We start from the raw sequence: 19,841 nt of genomic DNA, 5'->3' as shown, positions 1-19,841 counted from the left end.
AGAGACACTACCCTGAAAAGGGAAGCTAAACACAGTGAACTTTATAGGCTTCTAGAGATATACAGCCTGACATATTCTTAAGAATTTTAAACCAAAAAAATCATCTAAGTAACTGCGGAAAGACAGTTTCCCAGTGCTATTACCTTTAACTGCTCAAAAAACTATATACAGCAGTGTTGCTACATGATGTCAGAAGAGAAAAACAATCCTGCTCCAGTTGGAGAGCTAACAATAGATGCAGTGCATTCCACATCTCAAACAGAGCTGCAAGTAATCCTAGCATTTTTCACCAGTCACATGCAACGCACAGCCTATGTCACTCAAGTCTTCCCAAACTGTGGGAAAGCTTGTCTAGGGGCTTCCTGAAGCCTCTTTTTAAAATGGTATTTTCAATTACAACCTCTGAAAATGAGTTCAAGCAAACTGCTTCTGAAGTGGTTCAAGTTGTCAAAGTTCTACCCAAACTGTAGATCAAGGCACTTTAAAATTAGAAAACAAAAGCTCCCATTTTAGACAAGAGCCTATTTTGCAGACAAGACATATCAAGAAATTTTAAAATGCCAATGAAATTTAGGATTGACAGTTCAGCTGGCATTTGTCCAGTTAATTGCAAGCACATAAAAATATTGAACATCTTCACAAGAATAAAACATTATTCTTGTATAGCTTTAATTGGCATTCCAAGAAATAACATTCAATTGTTCAGTAATACTGTTCAATTAACTTCAAGATTTAAGACAATAACAGCAGAAAACCAGATATGCAACATTAGACAAAAAAAAGATTCTACTTCTAATTTCGACAAAGCTTGCATTGAACTACAGCTTTAGCAAGTGCTAAACATCACTCATCAGCATTTTCTGAAATTTAGACAAAGCACGCATCAGATAATGAGCTTCATAAACAACATTTATTCTGACCAAACGTAATTAAATTCCAAAACCCTAAACTGAGCTCAGCTATTGAGCTAAAACACAGAAAATGAGAACAGCTATATGCACTGACAGGTGCTTAAAAAAATAAAATAAAACAATCAACTTCTCTTTATCTCGTTAATTTTTTTGTTAGCACCCCCGTGACCTCTGGGCTACAAACCCAAGCTATAAAGATTACTTGGGATATGTTCTCCAGATCACCCCACCTATAGATATTTGTAATTCCCAAACAACCATCTAGAAAGTGCGCTCTGCAGGTTGAGCTAACACAGACGTCAACTGCCAAGTGAAAAGAAAGCATTTGTTTTGTTAAGAACTCACTGATAGAGATTTAAAAACCAAGCATCTCTTTCACATTTTAATTTGTCTCTTTGCTGGCCCTACTAGTTAAGATACATACGCAAGAGTGAAAAAGCAACGATCATTTTTGAATGGAAAACAATCCTACCACTAAAAAAAATAAAAAAGCATTTACCTCACACCTCTGGATTTTTCTCCATATGGTAAATTAAATTTTTTCTGTATATGCATTCCCTAGAACTTAGTGAAAAAACTGGACACCCACCCCACTCCCATTCACTTTTTGATCTGTTCTTCCATATTTTCTATTAAGTGTTTCAAGTCTAACATCTGATAGGGAGAAACTTCAGCATGAAGTTACTCACATAAATCTAAAGATGCTTAGCAGTGTACAGCAGATTAAAGGAACTCCGCAAAAAAATCAACTACTAACAGTATCTTGTTGCAACACAGAAGAAAAACAAAACTAAAAGGTTTCTACAATTTTAAGTAATTTTGCAGTCAGCAGTTGCTATACTGGCAATTTTTAATGAAAGTTCATCAAGTTTTGAGAAGCAAGTAATCCATGATTACTAGTCTCAGGGTTTATCCACTACATCTACCAACTAGCTACACATAAAATTAGTAACACTGTCTAGCGGTACTTCCAACACTTCGTCTGCTACCAAATGCAAATAAGCCACGTACAAAGAAGGCAAACTGCACCTATCTTTTCAGGTAGCATTTCTGCTAGACACAGAAGCCATGACTACTGCTAATTATATCTCAGCTGAATTAGCTCTCATGATACAAAACAAAAGAGCTTCAGTCGGATTTATTTTCAAGTAAAATATTCTGCTCTAAAAACAATTAGGTTATAGTCTATGAGAAGAACATACAGACGGCAAGTCAAAAAAATATTACCCAATACACTATACTTTCCTTCAAGGTTTTTAAACAATGTAGATAGTTAAAACAATACACATCTTCTAATAAAAACCTAAAACTAATAAAAGTTTCTCCTGAAAGTCAGAACATTTTAGATTCAGTACACTACTCAGCCACAATCCACTGCAGCAGGTAACAGCCTGGATCAAACTGAAAGGATTTTAATCAGAAGTATGCAACACATGGGAAACATGACTAAGGGAAAGAAATCTGAAGTATACTATAGCTATGTAACTTTAGTAAGCAAAGAGGTGAAGGTAAAGAGTTATTTTTGCAAAACCAACCTCATCCCCTCATTCAGGTTATTATCAGTAGGCTGTAACCTGACCCCACATCTTGCCCCATACAAAATTATACATTACTTGGACCCCAAGACAGTACTCTTCCTCAATTTGATGCCTCAGACACCACCAGTGAATCTAGTACAATTCTCACTCATTATGTCTTTTCTCTGCAATGCCATCAGTGATACTCACAGGTATAGCTCCACATTGCTTCTTATAAAGCTCACATTTTCAACTGTGCAAGAAACTGCAAGCTGTTTTCTCCAATGGAGAGCTGAAGCCCAACAACTGGTGCACCAAATTATCCCAATCATTTAATCCAAGATGACCTAGGGCCCTTTCCCCTCAATGGCTATATGATGCTTTCTGTGCTCTGAAGGATTAAGGTATACACTGAAAAATTTAACGTTTTTAAGTTTAGGCTCCGCAGTCTCACGTTAGTCAATAGGATAACAAGTCAGGAAATAACTAATAAGCATCTTGACAACTATGAACAGCTCAACCAGTACCAGAGGACAAACTCCTTAATATAGAAAAAGTAGTCAGTTCTTACAGAAAACTATGAGACCATGAAATGATCCTCTCTCCAAGTATTTCCCTTTCATTACAGGCTTTCCAACCTCTGCAACATAGAAAGACAACTAAGAAAAAAAAAGCAGCCTTGAAACAACAACCTAATTCTTCCTGCAAATCAGAATTCAGTCCCTATTGGGGATGAGTTCAAGTACTTCAGCAAAGTTTTTACAGAATTTTGCATTTGCATACAGGTATTAATGAACAAGATTAATGAACAAGAAGGTAGGTTAACATAACAGACCACAAATACATAAAGAAGTTAGCTTCTTTCAAACAGCTAAACACAACTTTGGACTACTCCTATCAAACCTACAGGACTTGCCTCAACTTAAAATCAGTTTTCAGCAGGAAGGTGGATACAAGAAGTTGACTATTTTGTAATAGCCCTATTTATAGCAGAATAGCACCTGAACTGCAAGAGAAAAAAAATTAAGATAAAGTATTACCCATTCACAGATTGCTTTCATCTGGCAACCATCAATGCAGGAAAAAAATTGTTAATTTACTGCTGCATCTTTTTGTTCGTTTTGGATTTCTACTCCATTATACAATGAAGCACGATATGAAGCATGAACTACAGACATCAATGTAAAAAAAAAAAAAGGAAGAAAAGATTGGGGGGAACAAAAGATTTTAAACAGCATTTGTTCCTAGGTGTTTTTGTTAGTTTGTTTGTAGGTGTGTGTTGGAAGGGGAGGGGGGGACAAGCGTTGCTCTCTGCCCCAGATTTGTACTTTGAATTTTTCTTTAACCTTGGGTGTTCTCAGCAAAATCACAGCCATTACCAGACTTGGAGAAAAAAGGAAAGGGGTAGGCTACATTACAACACAAACTCAGACAGTCTTCTAGCAACGTTACAGTTGGATTTAGGATCTAGTTAAGTAACAGTTGAGGAGTACGTTAGACAACTGAAGATAAAAATAAATGGATTAGTATTTTAAAGCTTTTAACTTGTAAGTGCTGTTTATCATAAAACCAAAGTGGTTTTAGAAGACCCATTTTCTACTTGGAGCTCCTTTCAGATTTACTTAAATAACCTACCTCAGCACTACTTACAACTTGCATCTCAAATTTATGAATTTCCCATGCATGCACTAGACTTTCTGCACGTTAAAATAAGATAGTTTCATTCAAGTTACAGCTTCACAACTCACCTACTTCCCCCACATACACAGAGCATCCTCAAGAAGAGAAGGCAGTTTTTGAAAGTTCCTATAGTTCCTTCTGCCAAAGGATATCATTAAACCAAGCCACTACAATGTTAAAAGCTACAGGCAGTACTCTAATTTGTGACGGTAATTCTGAAACAAAAGAATGGATTCACTTTTCCAAATAAGAAAAAAAAAGCATCCCCCACCCATGTCATGACATCATTTCTCTGTAACAGATTTCCGTATTGGGTGAGATCAATACAAAATGCCGTAAGAGTGTTTTACATTGCAGCAGACTCTTTTGTGGACACTGAGAAATAGTATTTATTGCTTTTGCCTGGGAACATGCATGCAATGCTCAAACAGCCCTGAATTAAGCAGCAAACATATGGAAGAAAATGGTATTATTAAATACTTCCTTTCCTTTAATGATACTTCATGCATTAGAGGCATATCCTTGGTAAAACAAGGAAGAGAACAGCACTGCAAGATATTTCTGATCTTTCTTAACTTTGACTCTTCCACTTTTACTTTATCAAGAAGCCACACATAAGCAAGCTTAAAAAAAAACACATTAAAACACACGTGCTTACAAATCTGCTTCAGACTGACAACTGAAAGATATATTAGGTAATGGCATATCTCAATTTTAAGAGCAGAAAAAGTAACACTCTTTGACCTGCTTATTTTAGTACCTACCTTAATTTCAGTTTAGATTTCATAAAATAGCTTTCAAAATCCAGAACAAAATTCAGAGAAGTGCTTAAAAATAAGACCTGCTACTGTATAGGATAAATGTCGTATCAGGTAAGACAGTGCAATTTTATTCTTACAAAGCACAGTATTAAATATCTGCAGCTTTCAAATTCTGTATTTGCCATTCATGCTGCATGACATTTTTTTGAAGCAAAGATCAAATTAACATCCTGCTAGCCTTCAAATATTATTTTTGACTTCTTTTCCACTATGAAAGTCTAATTTGATTATGGAATAATGCCTTGCCAGTGCTGCTGTTTGTCCATTACCGGTTTCAGAGGCACAGAACCTAATTTTCTTTAGCATTCCGGAATCCATCCATCTACAGTGAATGGGGAGAGGCTGAAGAGTTTGGATGCTGCCATTGGTTTTTTTGTTTGTTTGTTTTGTTTTTTTTGGGGGGGTGGGGAGAGCCTTGGTTTCAGACAGGGAAGGGAGATGTCAACATATTCAAATAACAAAGTTATTTCTAATCACTACAAATTAACTGGATTTTTTGGTTTGAAGATTCATACAGTATACCACCTGCATTAACTTTCTCTGCATCATGTTTTAGATGTTTTCAGAATCCACAGCCTGAGGTTTTTCCATACAAGAAATGTCTCCCTTTTGAAGCCTTAGCATGTTGCTTGGCAATATCATCCCACCCCCAGGAACACAACCATCGCCCCTTTTTGTCTGCCTGTGCCGCACAGGTGTCCCACACATCCAAAAACAAAGAAAGGCTGTGCAAGCGTGCTGACGTGCACAGTCACAGCAAGCACCAGAACAGGAACTCCGATATATACTTCGTACTACAGTCCTACAGGAAGTCAGCAACGTGGCCTCCTGGTAGAGTATAAAACGAACGTGCAGAGCTATGTGCAGGGAATACAAATTTAATACACCCTGGACTAAGTGACATTCTGGTTGTCGCATAGCAACAGGAACCCACTGCAGAAAAACAATATGGAACTTTTTTTTTTTTTTTACTTGCCAAGCTCCCATTAACCCCAGCCACCCTGAGAACCAGAACGTCCCCGGAATAAACATTACTCTCCTCGCCAACCTAAGCAAGGATCCGAGGCACAACACCTAACTTTTTACATTTGAAAAATTCAGTGTATTTAAATGGTCGGAAGACACAGTGCTGCTGAGACAAAGTTCACAGCTACACTGAACGTGGCCAGCAATGCTTCATTTCTAGAGTAACGTCCAAGAAGAATTTCTTTAGATGCTCAGAATCTCTGTTCTTAAGAGAGGAATGCTTTCATCATTTTATGCCAGACTTTTGTCCTACTGAACACAAAACAAAAGCTCTCAAATTCTAGAAGAAAAGCCTATGGCTTTGTTTCAAAATAGTTTTGCTTCATTTTGTTTGGGGATTTTTTTTATTTGTTGCAGGGATTGGTTTTGTTTTAAAGAAAAAAAAAGACTTAACTCAGATTACGTTAAATTTAATCTCTGTAATGAATTTTGAAGCAAAACTACATGTGGACATTTAAACTGTTCCTCTTGCTTGGAGGTAAAGGTTTTGATAAGCCAATATGAATTGCATAAAATCTCTTCCCCTTTCCCCAAAAGTGAGGAAATTGTGATCACTCAGCTGGCTGGGAAATTGATACATTACAAGGCATATGAAAATACGGACTATCAATCTCCTTTGGTATTTTGCTTTCTTCTTTTTCAAAGCCCTCCCCATTCCCAAGAAAGACAGTGGTATTTTGCCAAGAGTTACAAAGGAAGTTTCTCATGATTGATCTTTGGGGGTAAGTTCACCCCCCAGACCCACCCCAACTGCAGGCATACTTCAACATCAGGAGCCCTGTTCAACTCCCAAAGAAAAATGCAAGACTTCAAATAAATGCGTGATGAATACTATGCCTGGAAGCATATAAATAAATCATTGAACCTGAAAGGATTCCTAAAAGTTACACAGACAGTTCAGTCTTCATCCTAACATCACTTACAAAGTAAGTATAATTTATTTAGAAGCAAAAGTTAAGGAAAGAAAAGCCTTATTATATAAGGCCTGGGTAATGGAAATCATGCCATTAACAAAGCTACATATATTTCCCAATTCTTAATAGCTAAGGATTTCCCCTACATTACTGTCACTTGCCTCCCTCCGTATTCCTAACCGTGGAGCTGCAGAACGGACTAGTTAGAAGCCAGCTACCTGCCCACAGATGGAGGCTGCCCATCAAATATAGGGACTCACATGTTCACACTTAGGCAGCATGCAGAGGCTACCAGTACGCATCAGGAACAGGGAGTTTTCGTTAGCATTGGAACAGGAAGCAGTGAGGGAGTAAGAGGTTGCTTGCCTTGTATCCACCTTCCCTCTGAAAAGGGATACACGTGCATTGAAGGTAAGATATTTACAGCACCCAGAAAAGGCTTAGATATACACGCCTCTATCTTGCGATGACTAACTAGGGACCTCAACAGGGCAAAGATAAAATCCTACTATTAAGTATTAGTCATGCCTAAGATGCAACCCTTTCCACGCACCCCAGAGATTTACCTATGTGCAGCCACTCTAGTGACCAAGACCACCTCTCTATAAAAATAATGCAGATGGGCTCCTCAAACAAACCATACTGAACACTTCCTCCGCTGATTTCCAGTGGTCAGATAATTCAGAGGAAAATACACTCGCACACACGAACAGTAACCTCTGAAAAGGATTTTCACAATTTTCACTTTGACATCTTTCTCTGCAATGCCATCTCCACTTCCTCTATGCAAGCACCATGGTTGCAGAGCAGTACAAAACCAAGTGTCAATTTAAATAGGATCCTACCTCTGCTTACTTGCTTTGAAGCACCTAATTCTTCACTTTTTTGGCTAAGAATTCAAAATTACAAGCTACCCATTAAAAAAATAAAAAAACCACAGTATCTACCTGTATGTGCAGTGTGCCTGTAACAATCCACACAGTACAAAACCTCCACATGGTGTCTCCAAAGAATTGAGTAATTTTCTCAAGAAATGAGCACTGGAACATCTGAAAACTTGCATGTGTGCCATTCCCCATCAATACAGCAGCTGACCCAGTAAGAGATATTGCCTCTCCTTATAAAACCTTTGTCTTGTTTATATTCTCAGAGCAATGCAGCTACAGCAACAGTACTCATAACCTACAAAACAACCTTTGTGTTTATCTTATTGCCATCCATTTGTGCACTTATCTATTGTTGGGAATAGTGGCAGCGGCAGGGACACAGGACCGTTCTATCACTGAATAAGAAATGTACAGCAAATAAGAAGTGTACAGTAGTATCCATCAGTTTCAAAGCTGCCTTTAGAGTATAGCAAACCAAGAAGCCCAAGATAAACTAATCTTCTTACAGGTTGGAAGAATAACGTAAGACATCAGAAAAACACAAAATGAAGCCCCAGAACACAGCAGTACAGGTTTCCTCACCTCATAATATGGTTGTAAAGTCAGATGAAAAGTCAAGCAGCAACCATTTTAGAAGCAATTCATATACGGTGCAATTAACTAAGCTGGTCACTAAAGAGGACTACTGGATTCATAACACAATGTTGCAGAAACCAGAACAAACAGCACTAACAGCACTACCACAATCCTTGAGATTATACTGTAAGATCTTTAAGTTGCAAAATTTAATATACTTCTTCATTCATTCTCCATTTCAGACCAAATGGTTTATACCTGACTTGTAAGGCAGGTCAGTGTTTAAAGCGTATTTCATACACGCACAGAAAATGGAGGCACAAAGTATCATCTGCTTCCTGTGCCATCCTCATGTTCCACTTACATCAGAGTGATTTGGCTAAATAAACCAGCATGTAATGCTAAATTAAAATGTAATAGTAGCTTCTTGCATTCTGATCACATTTCAAGCTTTTTTAATCAAAGCAGGCATATTCTGAACGAGGGAAAAAAGTACCTCTAAACTTAATTTCCTTTAAAAAAGCAGTATTTTTGCTAGAGTAGTATACAACTACAGCCAACCTACACATGCTCTGAAGTAGTACGTTTACTGGTTAGACTTACACATGCAAAGATCATGCACGTGAGGTTCAGCAGTGATCATTTTCATAACAGTACTGTCGTTCACTACTTTATCTCTGCCATAATTAGGTTCATTTGGATTAAGTTTCACTGCTAAGTATGGCCACACCTTTTATTTTAGACCACAGATAACCATTTTTATTCTGAAGTTGTAAAATTCATTTAACTTAATCTACAGCAGCCAAACAGTTTTCTAAAAATACGCCTTGTAACCGCATTCAAAAACAGTACGAGTTTTATAGTAAATCTTCACTGTGTTCAATTTTAAGTCCAAATTCAACAAGCTGTTACCTTAGACTAAATACTTTCATAGAAGAGTCAGCATTGTTCAATGGACTAAGGTTTGCCAAAAGGCTGGTACGCTTTCCTGAAATATCAGCAGGAGTTTAACACGGGAGAGGAAATAAAATGTACACATCACTATGCACTGTTTATAAAATACACTAAGCTTTTAAAAGAGAGCAACGAAGGGAAAAGATTTCAATAGAATAAAGCAATACAACAAGAAAACAAGCCATCAGAAGCAGCAGCAGTATATATTCTTTATTGTAACGAATCACTGACATGAACAGCTACAGTAACTAGAAGAGACAAATTCTTGCTAGCCTAGAGTTGGAAGCTTGGTGCCTGAAAAACAATCTCCCCCCCGCCCCAAAGAGCTATTTCAAGAGCTAGCGACTTGAAGAAGCAACACTACTAGGTTCAAGGCACAAATTTACACAGAGCATATGCTGAAGTTTGATTTGCAAAGAGACAAACAGAAAGTTGAATGTAACCTAAAAATACCAGCCACCTCTTCCCTCCAATGCCAGTAAAAATACCACTAATACAGAAGTATTGAAAGTTTTTTTTGGAAATGCATGAAATACAACAGAATCTCAACCACCTTCCCATTTAGCATTTGCATTTTCAATCCGTACAGTAAGAACAATGCAACTTAAATGAAAATCTCCACAAAATATACAATCATATCTGCTAGCATCACATCCAAAGACGTACTGTCTTACACAACTGAAATATAAAGCATTTACCAGTAGTTCCTCAACTGTGAGGAGACCACAGTAAAACATTCCCTTAACTACATCACCTCCTAAGTGTTTCAGTTAAAAATCTGTTATCAGTGTCATCTCCAAGGAAGTGGAGGATGACACTAGTCAGCACCCTAAAAAAAAAAAGCATTAAACCGTATTTTAGGATTCTGCTTTAAGAACAACACAAATTGACTTCTAGAAAAAAAAAATCTTTCTAGAAAGAAAATACTCCTCTAGCTGCTATAAAACTGCAACTAAGTATAACAGAGGCTTTACCTACACCAATGATTATTTATTCCTTTATTTTTCTGCTAAATTCAAAAGTTTTAAAAACTTTTTTTTTTTTTTTAACTATATGGACCATATACTTAGAACATACAACAACCAAAATTCACCTTCTTTATGGAATTTGCAATAGATATACATTACTTTAGGATCTGATTCAGGAAACTGAAACTAAGTTTCAAATTTGTAAATAAAAGAAGAATGAGAGAACGTTTGAAACAAAATCCTTGCAATCTTATTTGTGCTACAAACTAGGAGTTTAGGGTTGTTTCTGGCAGCAGACCAGTCCAACAAAACAACATTTCTGTATCACGCTCCAGAGTGCAATCAGTTTCCACTTCTCCCCCCAATACCTCAGGGGGTATCAGCACCTTTTTTTTTTTTTTTTTAAACCACAGTTAGAAAAACAGTAACATTAAAAATTAGCCACATTACCACACCACAAATTTAGAGAAACATACTAGTTTGGGACTAATTTTTTTTTTTTTAAACCACTATTTTCCTATATATAAGCAAGCTTTGCCTGGGGAATTTTCAATATACAAAACTAAGAGCAGATTTTTTTTTTTGGCCAGAATATTGATCATGGAAGTTTTTTTGCATGTGCTTTCTCTTCTGTTTAAGTTAGCCCCGCCTAAAGATTACTCACAGAGAGTGATGGAACTTCAGCTCCTTGCGCTCCCTTATGCGTTGATTCCCAAGCCACGTACTTACTACTAGCAGTTCAGCTGAGAAGACAAAGCAAACTAACAATTTATCTAATGACACAGTGAACTTTTCTTCACCAGGCTGGCGCTGGCATTTGGGCAGCACACCCCCAAAACTTCACATTTTCTCACGAGGAGCAGTTCCATAAGCTGCCTGTAAGTGCCCACGGAATTACGACATAAGGAGCACCAGGAGCGTAACACCGCCAAAAGATGTCAGGAATGATTTCCCCATTTTTTTCAGGAACTTTTAAAGCATTAATTGTGAAATAGCTACAGTAAAGCAAGATGTGCAATTAGTGACATTGGGCAGGTGGAGGCTTATTAATCATTAGAGCAATTAAACAGCAGTAGCTGAAATAAAATTGCACGTTTTCATCTAAAGCCTGTATCAGTACACAGCATTTTAAACCAAGGCAAGGCAAAACAAACTCAGTTACTTGGACATCATTTTTTCTTCTTAAAGTTAGAAATGTTTAAAGTTAAAACTAGGTGTTGCAGACATCTCTAAAAGGGAAAAAAGATTATGTATGTAGCCCAACAAAAAGAGCTATACACAAAACTAGTTACTTTCCATTTGTATTTGTGACAACACAGGGTAAATTAAAGCAGGGAGAGCCACTAGGGCCACAGCACTGGCTTTTCATACAGCAGGCTTAAGTATCGCCAGATAGAAAAGTCACTTTGCTCCCATATTAGTCCCAAGGGAGATGCCAACATCCCAAGAACACAACACAGTTTTATACAATTCACAAAGACTGGCAGGGAAAAGGAAGGGTGGGGTGGTGAAGCGATCGTTAAAAATTACTTAAAATATTGAATCTGTTCAAGAAGGATTGTAGGACTTACCTCTCTAGGTTTACTTTTAGCTACTACTAAAAAAAAATCACGTTTTCTTTTTTTTTCCCCCAATCAAACATAAAAAGATGGTATCTTTTGCTTTCCCTCAGCACTAGAGCACTCCTAAAACCTAAACCCGTCTAGATGTTTAGAGAGCTGGCATATGTATTCCTACACTGATGAGTGGAAGCAGGCATGAACTGTCAAGAGCAATTCCAGATGAAAGGTCACAGTAAAGAAGAGAATAATATCTGTTTCACAAAATACATTTGCTCTCTAGTAATGAAAGCAAATGACTCTATCCAGCAGTTCAATAACCCACTTCTACAATAGTTCTGCATGAATTGCGCTGGCACGGCAAGCAGCAGTCCTCATTACTAAGTATTTCCAATCATATGCCTAAGGCACTGCAGATACGTCACTCAGGGCGTGTGTTCGGGAAGGCATCCACCGAAACAGGTGCTGAAAGAATAACCTCTTTACACAAGCGTAGAAAAAAGGCTTTCACTAAACAGCAGTCTGAAGTAGGAAGCCAACCAACTTGGTCTTGTTTTCTGACCTCCAGTAACAAACGATACGAAGCCCTGAATCAGAGTCAAGAATACATGTGTATATAGCATTCCAGAGAGCATTCCTGATTTATACACACTCCCAGACTATTTCTAATTTTTAGAGGCTGACAACATAATTGGTAAGATGGTCATAAATAGCTTCTGAAAAAAAAAAAGTGATTCATGCATCCTCCATTCACACAGTAATCTTTTAAAGACTTACACTTTTACTATCAAAAAAAATTCACTAATCTCTATCCAGATACCTTGAGGGCAAAACAGTTGTCAGATTCCCTATCAGGTGGGCAGAAACAACCAGTCCAGAAATTACTTTCAATTGCCACAGATAAAACACGAGCTGAAGTCTGCACTTCTATCAGACAGATGACTCAGTCCATCTGTTAGTTTACTTTAGAAGACGGAAAGTAACCTGAATTCCTGTACCCACCTGGAAAAAACTGCCTACACCTCCAATGTTGCTCTTGAGACATGAGCAATTTTTAGGAAGTGTATTGGCTCCCATTACAAAGACCCAGTCTAAATTACTGGCCTGCTTACAATTCCAGTATTTTGTCAAATACTTCTTAACTGAATTAAGCTTTCTAGCTCAAATATACTATTTATGCATGTATTAAAACTAAAATAAAGCCAAAATTCCAAAGCATTACCCTACATTTTGATGTACACAATAACTTAACATTGCCACTGAAATTAATGGCTTCTTCTACTCTGGTATTTTACCTTGAATAGCTGCAGTTACAGCAGTAGAGCTTAGTGATATGGTTTAGTGGAGGACTTGTTAGTGGTAGGTCAAAGGTTGGACTAGACGATCTTGGAGGTCTCTTCCAACCTAGATGATTCTGTGATACTACTGTCACTACTAACATTATGTTCTCGTATACCTGCTTGTCTAGGAAAACTACAAAACATACATGGGACCCTTCAAGAATTCCTAGTCCTAGTGAAGGTACATGCTTTGTTACTCCTGCATGGGCTTTCACTCCTATATTAAAGACATTAAAAAAACAAGGTGTATGATATCAGACATACTAGCACAAAATTTAGAATATAATGAAGGCTTACTAACCCCAGCACAAAATACAGACTTAAGTAACAAAGTCTATTCTAGAGCAACATACTTGAGCAGAAAAACTACTGAATGTGAGCAGAAATTTTAATGAGACCACAAATTTAACTATTTTGAAAAAACGAGGATATGGCATGATTTCCCAAAAAGAAAAAAATCTGCAGCAATTTAGCTGTTTGCCCCATCTAAATATACAATAAACCTTCACACATACAATATGCATAGGAGCTTATCAAACACAAATTAACGTAGTGAGCTACGAATATGAGTTAAGTAATGAATATTGGTGCCCAGTGGCAAGATGAGAGGCAACAGGCACAAACTGAAGCACAGGAATTCCTAGCTGAATAGGAGAAAATATTTATTTACTGTAAGGGTGACAGTGCACTGGAGCTGGTTGCCCAGAGAGGCTGTGGAGTCTCCTCCTCTGGAGACATTCAAAACCCGCCTGGGTGCCATCCTGCACAACGTGCTCTAGGTGATCCTGCTCGGCGCGGGTTGGAGCAGATCATCTCCAGAGGTCCCCCCCAACCTCAACCATTCTGTGATTCCGTGAGCTCTAGAAATAATGGAATTTAAAATTCTAAAATAAATAAAGATCTAAAATAATACTGTTTCTTTCCCAGTTCCTGAAACTTGGGTAACGAAGCCAGATTAAGCAGTCTGCTTTCTCACTAGCACACTAATGAAAAACAATTCTTTCCCACACAAAGAAATGGATGTAGAAATCCCAAGAGAAAGCCGTACACAGTTTGATTTAAAAAGTCAGCATCTCGGGAAGCTCATTTGTTTTTAGAGTAAGCATACAAAATGAGCGAGATACCAAAAAATAAAAACTTAAGATCAATCAGTTAGCCTTCACTGTAGAATCCCAACTGTACGAGTAGTTATGTTTTTCAGCTTCTATAACACAGATTTCAACATACCCTTCACTATCATTCTGTTTACACATGAGCTTCTTGTATAAATACAATGGGAAGTTACGCTATTCCTAGAACAAGGGCACAAAATTGTGCTGCTATTTATACTTTAACTACTTTTTCCCAGCACCACATTCCATTTGGCTAGCAAATGGAAATCTCACCGAATACACCTATTTCTGGGTTCCTATTATAAGTCCGTTCAGGAAACTACATTAAGAGCTGTACTTTGTCAGCTAGCCACAATACAATAAGAGAAATGGGTGTTCATCACTATCAACTGTTTATCTAAAGCTGGTGGGTGGCTGTTCAAGTTGTGTCCTGAACTGAGTCACTTCATTCTTAGGCTGGACCTTTTAACTGCGATGCTTAATATTAAGTCTAATAAACGTTATCGGCCACCTGCAACCCTAACAGATGCTACCCAAAGAGCATATAAATTTGATTCAAATACAAAACAGACTACTACGAGAATTAATTCTTGCGTTCAACTTGTGCTGTGATGTTCGCATCTTACTGAATTGTCATTTTACAATATCAAGATGCTGTCTACAATGATGTTTAATTTTACCTACCACAAGGACAACTAGTTTGCTCTTTAGTAACTGATCATCTAAGCAGCCTAGACAAGATGTGAGACCTTAACATGAAATTATCATGATCATGTCAGGTTGACATGGCCAAAGATTGGGTTCTCACACATGCAGGCACCAAAGGACATTACAGAAACTAAGTTTTTTTTTTTCTGGAAGGGGGTGGGGGAGCATCCACCTCACCTCAGAATGACTTCTGATATTTGTTTCTTTTTATATAAATTGGAGCGCCAACTGCATACTTACCTATGGAACAGCAATAGCAGAACACAGTTTATGCATTTCAGGAAACCATCAACATCATTCATGTCAAAAGCATATTTTCAGTAATACCTGTATATAGAAGAGCTATATAGGAAGCACTGGTCACTTATCCTTATCCACCTTCTCACTCCTCCCCCATCAGGGCTTGCCTTAACCAGTAAATACATGCTAAAATTCGTTGCTCAAACATAATAGGGTGTGCAGATATTGGTTTAAACATGTTTCAGAAATATAGCGTCAACCCTAGTCTAAACAAGTCCAAAGGGAGAGCGTGCAGTGAAAGCTTGCCATTGTACTGGAGCTGGACCAATTAAACACAACCGAGTCAATTTAATGGTGCCTCTATAGAGAGGAAAATACTGCTTTAACCACATCGTTTTCATAACTTGTGTAGTTTAATTGGTACAGCTTGCTTCTTTTTTTTCCAAAAGGTTTGGAATCGAGCCTCTGGAGTCAGCTTTCTTCAAAATACCCCATGACCACTCAGCAAGCCCATTCAACTCGCTGTGGAGCTTCCCTCTTACCAGCTTCGTGTTGTGTACTCAGGAGCAGGTTGAAAGTTTCAGGCACACAACCAGATCATTTGCCGACGTTTACTAACTGCTTGAAGTCAACGAATCAAACACCTAAATAAGCAACCTAAGGGAAGGTTCAACACAGGCACTTTCCTGTTGTGCTGGTTAAGAGGAACATTGTGCTGCCTCTGAACTGGCATAAGCCCTAGGACACACACAGTTACATCAGCGAGAGCACAGACTTGCTGGTAGAGCTTACTTCACTCAGCATCAACCGCACATTGGAAGCATTTTTTTCTGCCAGCATAAAAACCAAATTTATACAGGGCTTCTCAAGATGTTTGTATCAACCTTCGTGAGATTAGCAGTACTCAGTACACTGTTAAAGATTATCGAAATAAAACTGCTAATGTTTGAAGGATCCGTATATGAAGGATCTGTAAGGTTTTTTAAGTTGTAACTTTGAACTTGCAGGGCATCTCATTTCTCCAGAGTAATATGAATAAGGGAAAATAAAGTATCATGACACAAGATGAGGATTAAAATAACGTACTGCATAAATACTAACAGTTAACAAAGAAGACTAGAGGGAAATAGAGGAACAAAGTTTTGTACAAAACGGGGGGGGGGGCTCGCCAAGCTTCCAGCTGCGAGGCTGCCCTTTGCATGGAAGAAGGTGTGGACGCATGGGGGGGGCCAAGAAGTTCAAACCCCGTAATTAGGGTTTTGCTGTGCCCCGGAGGGAGCACAAAGGAGGACCCGGTCCGAGCGCAGCACCTCCGAGGGCAGAGCCCGGCTCCTCGCCCAGCGGGAACCGGGGCCAGGCCTACACGGCGCCCAGAGCCTCGCGGCCGCCCGGGAGGCAGACCGGGGAAGCAGGAGGAAAAGAAACGGGCGCGGGGCCGAGCGGCGGCGGCAGGAATTGGGCTCCAAATGAATGAGCCCGCAGCGAGCCTCGGGCGCCCCGCGGGGCAGGGCAGCGCCGCGTTCGGGCTCGGCCGGCGGCGGGCACCGCCGTGTTTACACCCGAGAGCCCCAAACGGCTGCGAGCGGGGGAATCCCCAGCCCCCCGCTCCCGCTTATTGATCGCACCGGGAACAGCCCGGCCGCCGCCGCTGCTGCAATGCAACACCCGCCGGTTACGGGGGGGGGGGGGGGGGGGGCAGAGAAAAAAAAAAAATGGAGAAAGAAAGGAAGAAAGGGAGGAAGAAAGGAAGGCGCCGGGAGACCCCGCTCCCGCCGCGCCCGGCGCACCTCCGCGGCCCGCCCGGCCCAGCAGGCGAGGGGCCGCCCCGGGGCACGCCGCGGGCCCGCTCCCTCCCCGCGGGCCCCGCAACTCCGCCGCCGCCGCCGCGGGGGCCGGGTCCGGCGGGGCCGCCCTTCCCCCACGCGGCGCTAACAATGGAGCCCTCCCCCACCGCGGGGCTCCCCCCGGCCCGGCCCCCGCCGCCTCCTCCTCCTCCTCCTCCTCCTCCTCGCCGTCCTCCTCCGAGCCCCCCGCCGCAGGCTGCCGCGGACCGTTAGAGGCGGGGGCCCACCGCCGCCGCCCGCGGCCGGCCCCTCACCTCATGGCGCTGCCCGGCGTCGGGGAGCCGCTCCCGCTTCCTCGCTCAGCTCGGCGCTCGCCGCGCTCCGCTCCTCAGGGGCCGGCGCCTCAACGGACGGACAGCGAGAGCCCCGGCAGCCAGCGCCCGCCCGCCCGCCCGCCTCCCTCCCTCCCTCCGCCGCCGGGCCGGGCCACACCACCGCGGGGCGCCGGGGGTGGGACGGGCCGGAGAGGTGGGGGAAAGGGGCGGGGAAGAGCGAACCAACGCGGGGGGGAGGGCGAGGGGAGAGCGGAGGAGCGCGGGGGAGGCCGGCGGCACCGCCGGGGCCGGGGGAGCGGCGGGGAGGGCGGGGCGGCGGAGCCCACGCCCCCCGTCAGGGGTACGGCCGCTGGGGGGGGTGGGCGGGAGGCCGGGCCTCAGGTGCGGCGGCGCCGGCGGAGGCAGCCCTTTGTCCTCGGCAGCCGCCGCCCCCGCGGCGAGGCCCGGCCCGGGCTGCCGGCGGTGTCCGCGCTCCGCTCTCCCCTTCCCTGCCGGGAGCCGGGATCCCCCGGGGGCCTGGTGGGGACCCAGCTCCCCCCTGCCCCGCTCCCTCAGCGGCTTCTGCCGGGCTGAGCCCAGCGCTCCCCTCGGTGCCCGTTGACGGAAGCGAGGGGCGCCTATCCTGACGGCTTCCAGCGACGGGAAGGCGTCCTGGTGCTTCTGCGTCGGTCATTTTTATTCACCATTACCGTTGTTGTCTAGGGGTTCGGTCATTAAAAACGTGTGAATTAATGCATGTAGTTCAATACATTTCTTCATAAACTGCTAGATTTTTAGATATAAAAAGGTACAGAATTTTATAAACACATATATACACACGTGTGTATATATATATACATACACCTTCTTGACATATTTCTGATCCAGGTGCCACAGATTTCATCTGCTCCCACGAGTCTCACCAGTCTGGCCCCACGCGCACAACCCTCAGGATCAGCACGGTGCCCTGGTGTCAGGGCCATCCACCAGCAGGCAAGGGTTTGAGTAGCACGATAAACACACGTCAGTCTGAAAAAATAAAAGAGCAGCTGTTAGAAAATACCGATTCAGAAAAAGAGTGATAGGCTCTGAAATTCAAGCGAACGAATACCGATTTAATACGAAAAATTTGCATGTTTTTACTGGCATAGGAATGATGTCAATGAAAACGCATCTGTAGAGGTGAATCACAAAATGCAGATGAGTAATCAGAAAAGCAGCATCATACTCTTAAAAATTAAGTGGGTACCATTGACAACAATGTTCACACGGTCTGAAATAAGGGACTCGATTGAATCTGGTAAATACACTTATCTTAATTGCTCCCATTAAATATTCAGGACGTTCGTGACTGACCGTGGACCTTAAGAACCTTAAAGAATCGGGTATTTTCCAAGGCCTGGGGTTACTGTATCCCCAGAATGTCCTCCAAATAAAAGCTTTGACAAGTAAGCCATTCTGACAGTGAAAAATATCTTGAAAGCAGCCAAATATAATTGTGAAGATCTACATCTAACATACATCTATGCATCTTATAGATATATCCAAGATAGATATTTAACTGGCTCTAGGAGATACTCCAGTAGAAGGAATGAAAAGATGTTTGGGAAAGGATTCTGTTCTGAGATCCCCTTTGTTCTACACTAGAAAAAATTCAGGATGCTGATGTGACTGTTCTGATGTGACTGTTTGGTCATACCAGTCAAATCTAAAGGAGCTTTGACTGTGACATGTATATAAAAACACCGAAAGTGTGCCTGAGCAACAAGTCTGCCTGAGAGGGAATGAAAATAGCCAGAAACTGTTACTCCTTAAAAAAAAAATCATTATTATTTGTGTTATATTGCTCGGTGTTCTTAGCCAAATCAGATATGGTTATAGCTTGATTTCTCAAGGCATACTGTGTGGTACAATAGAATTTGTAAAAATGCCAGAAGAACCATTTTGCATGCTGGTATCACAGATGTCACCAAGTGCAAAGTCATGCTGGACACTAGCTTAGTCTAAATCCCACTGAATTAATCTGTAACAAAATATTAAATCTTTAGGAACTCATATTAGTTCTATGAGAAGCAGGGGAGCCAAAATGAAATAGGGCAGAAATCAATTATAAATGTTGAGCGTCTTTTTATTTCCAGGTCCATTTAGCAATGTTAGTGTCAAGAAATTAAAGCAGTCTAGCAGAAAAATGAGTTAGGGCCATGTATATATTTATGATTCTGAATTACGTATTGAGAAATCTGTAACCTCTTGTAACTGGCCCACGTGTTCCCAAGCTGTAATCATTAGATATGTCCAAGTCACTTTGTACAATTCTACCATCATCTTTCTCAGCATCTTCCGCAGCATAGCATGAGCGTTAATGCCCTCCAAATCACCTCCCACCTCCTTCCTTTCTCCACAAAAAGAACGTGGCAGAAGCCTTGGTAGCTGATGGTGTCACACTAATAACCTAGGGCCGCGGACAACATAAGAGGCAGAGGCACATAATGTCTCTTCTAATTTGTGTCGAAGTTGTGTTCATACCTTC

At 41.1% G+C, this 19,841-nt stretch overlaps 1 protein-coding gene across 6 annotated transcripts in view; it reads right to left on the bottom strand.

Annotated features, from left to right (window-relative positions):
* ENAH (ENAH actin regulator) overlaps positions 1–17,630 on the bottom strand; it is a 97,989-nt gene extending 80,359 nt beyond the window's left edge. Inside the window, exon 1 of one of the 6 annotated variants that reach the window (XM_083828490.1) lies at positions 17,312–17,630. In XM_083828490.1, coding sequence (XP_083684616.1) covers positions 17,312–17,316 — 5 coding nt within the window. In that variant the 5' untranslated portion in view covers positions 17,317–17,630. The remainder of the gene's footprint in view (positions 1–17,311) is intronic. The other 5 variants (XM_083828491.1, XM_083828492.1, XM_083828493.1 and 2 more) reach the window with 5 other exon arrangements.
* Positions 17,631–19,841: the final 2,211 nt, after the last annotated feature.

The sequence above is a fragment of the Anser anser genome (assembly GCF_964211835.1).
Source record: "Anser anser genome assembly, chromosome: 3".
NCBI lineage: Eukaryota > Metazoa > Chordata > Aves > Anseriformes > Anatidae > Anser > Anser anser.
Note: the sequence above shows the minus strand (reverse complement) of the source record. Positions and strands in the feature narration are given on the sequence as shown.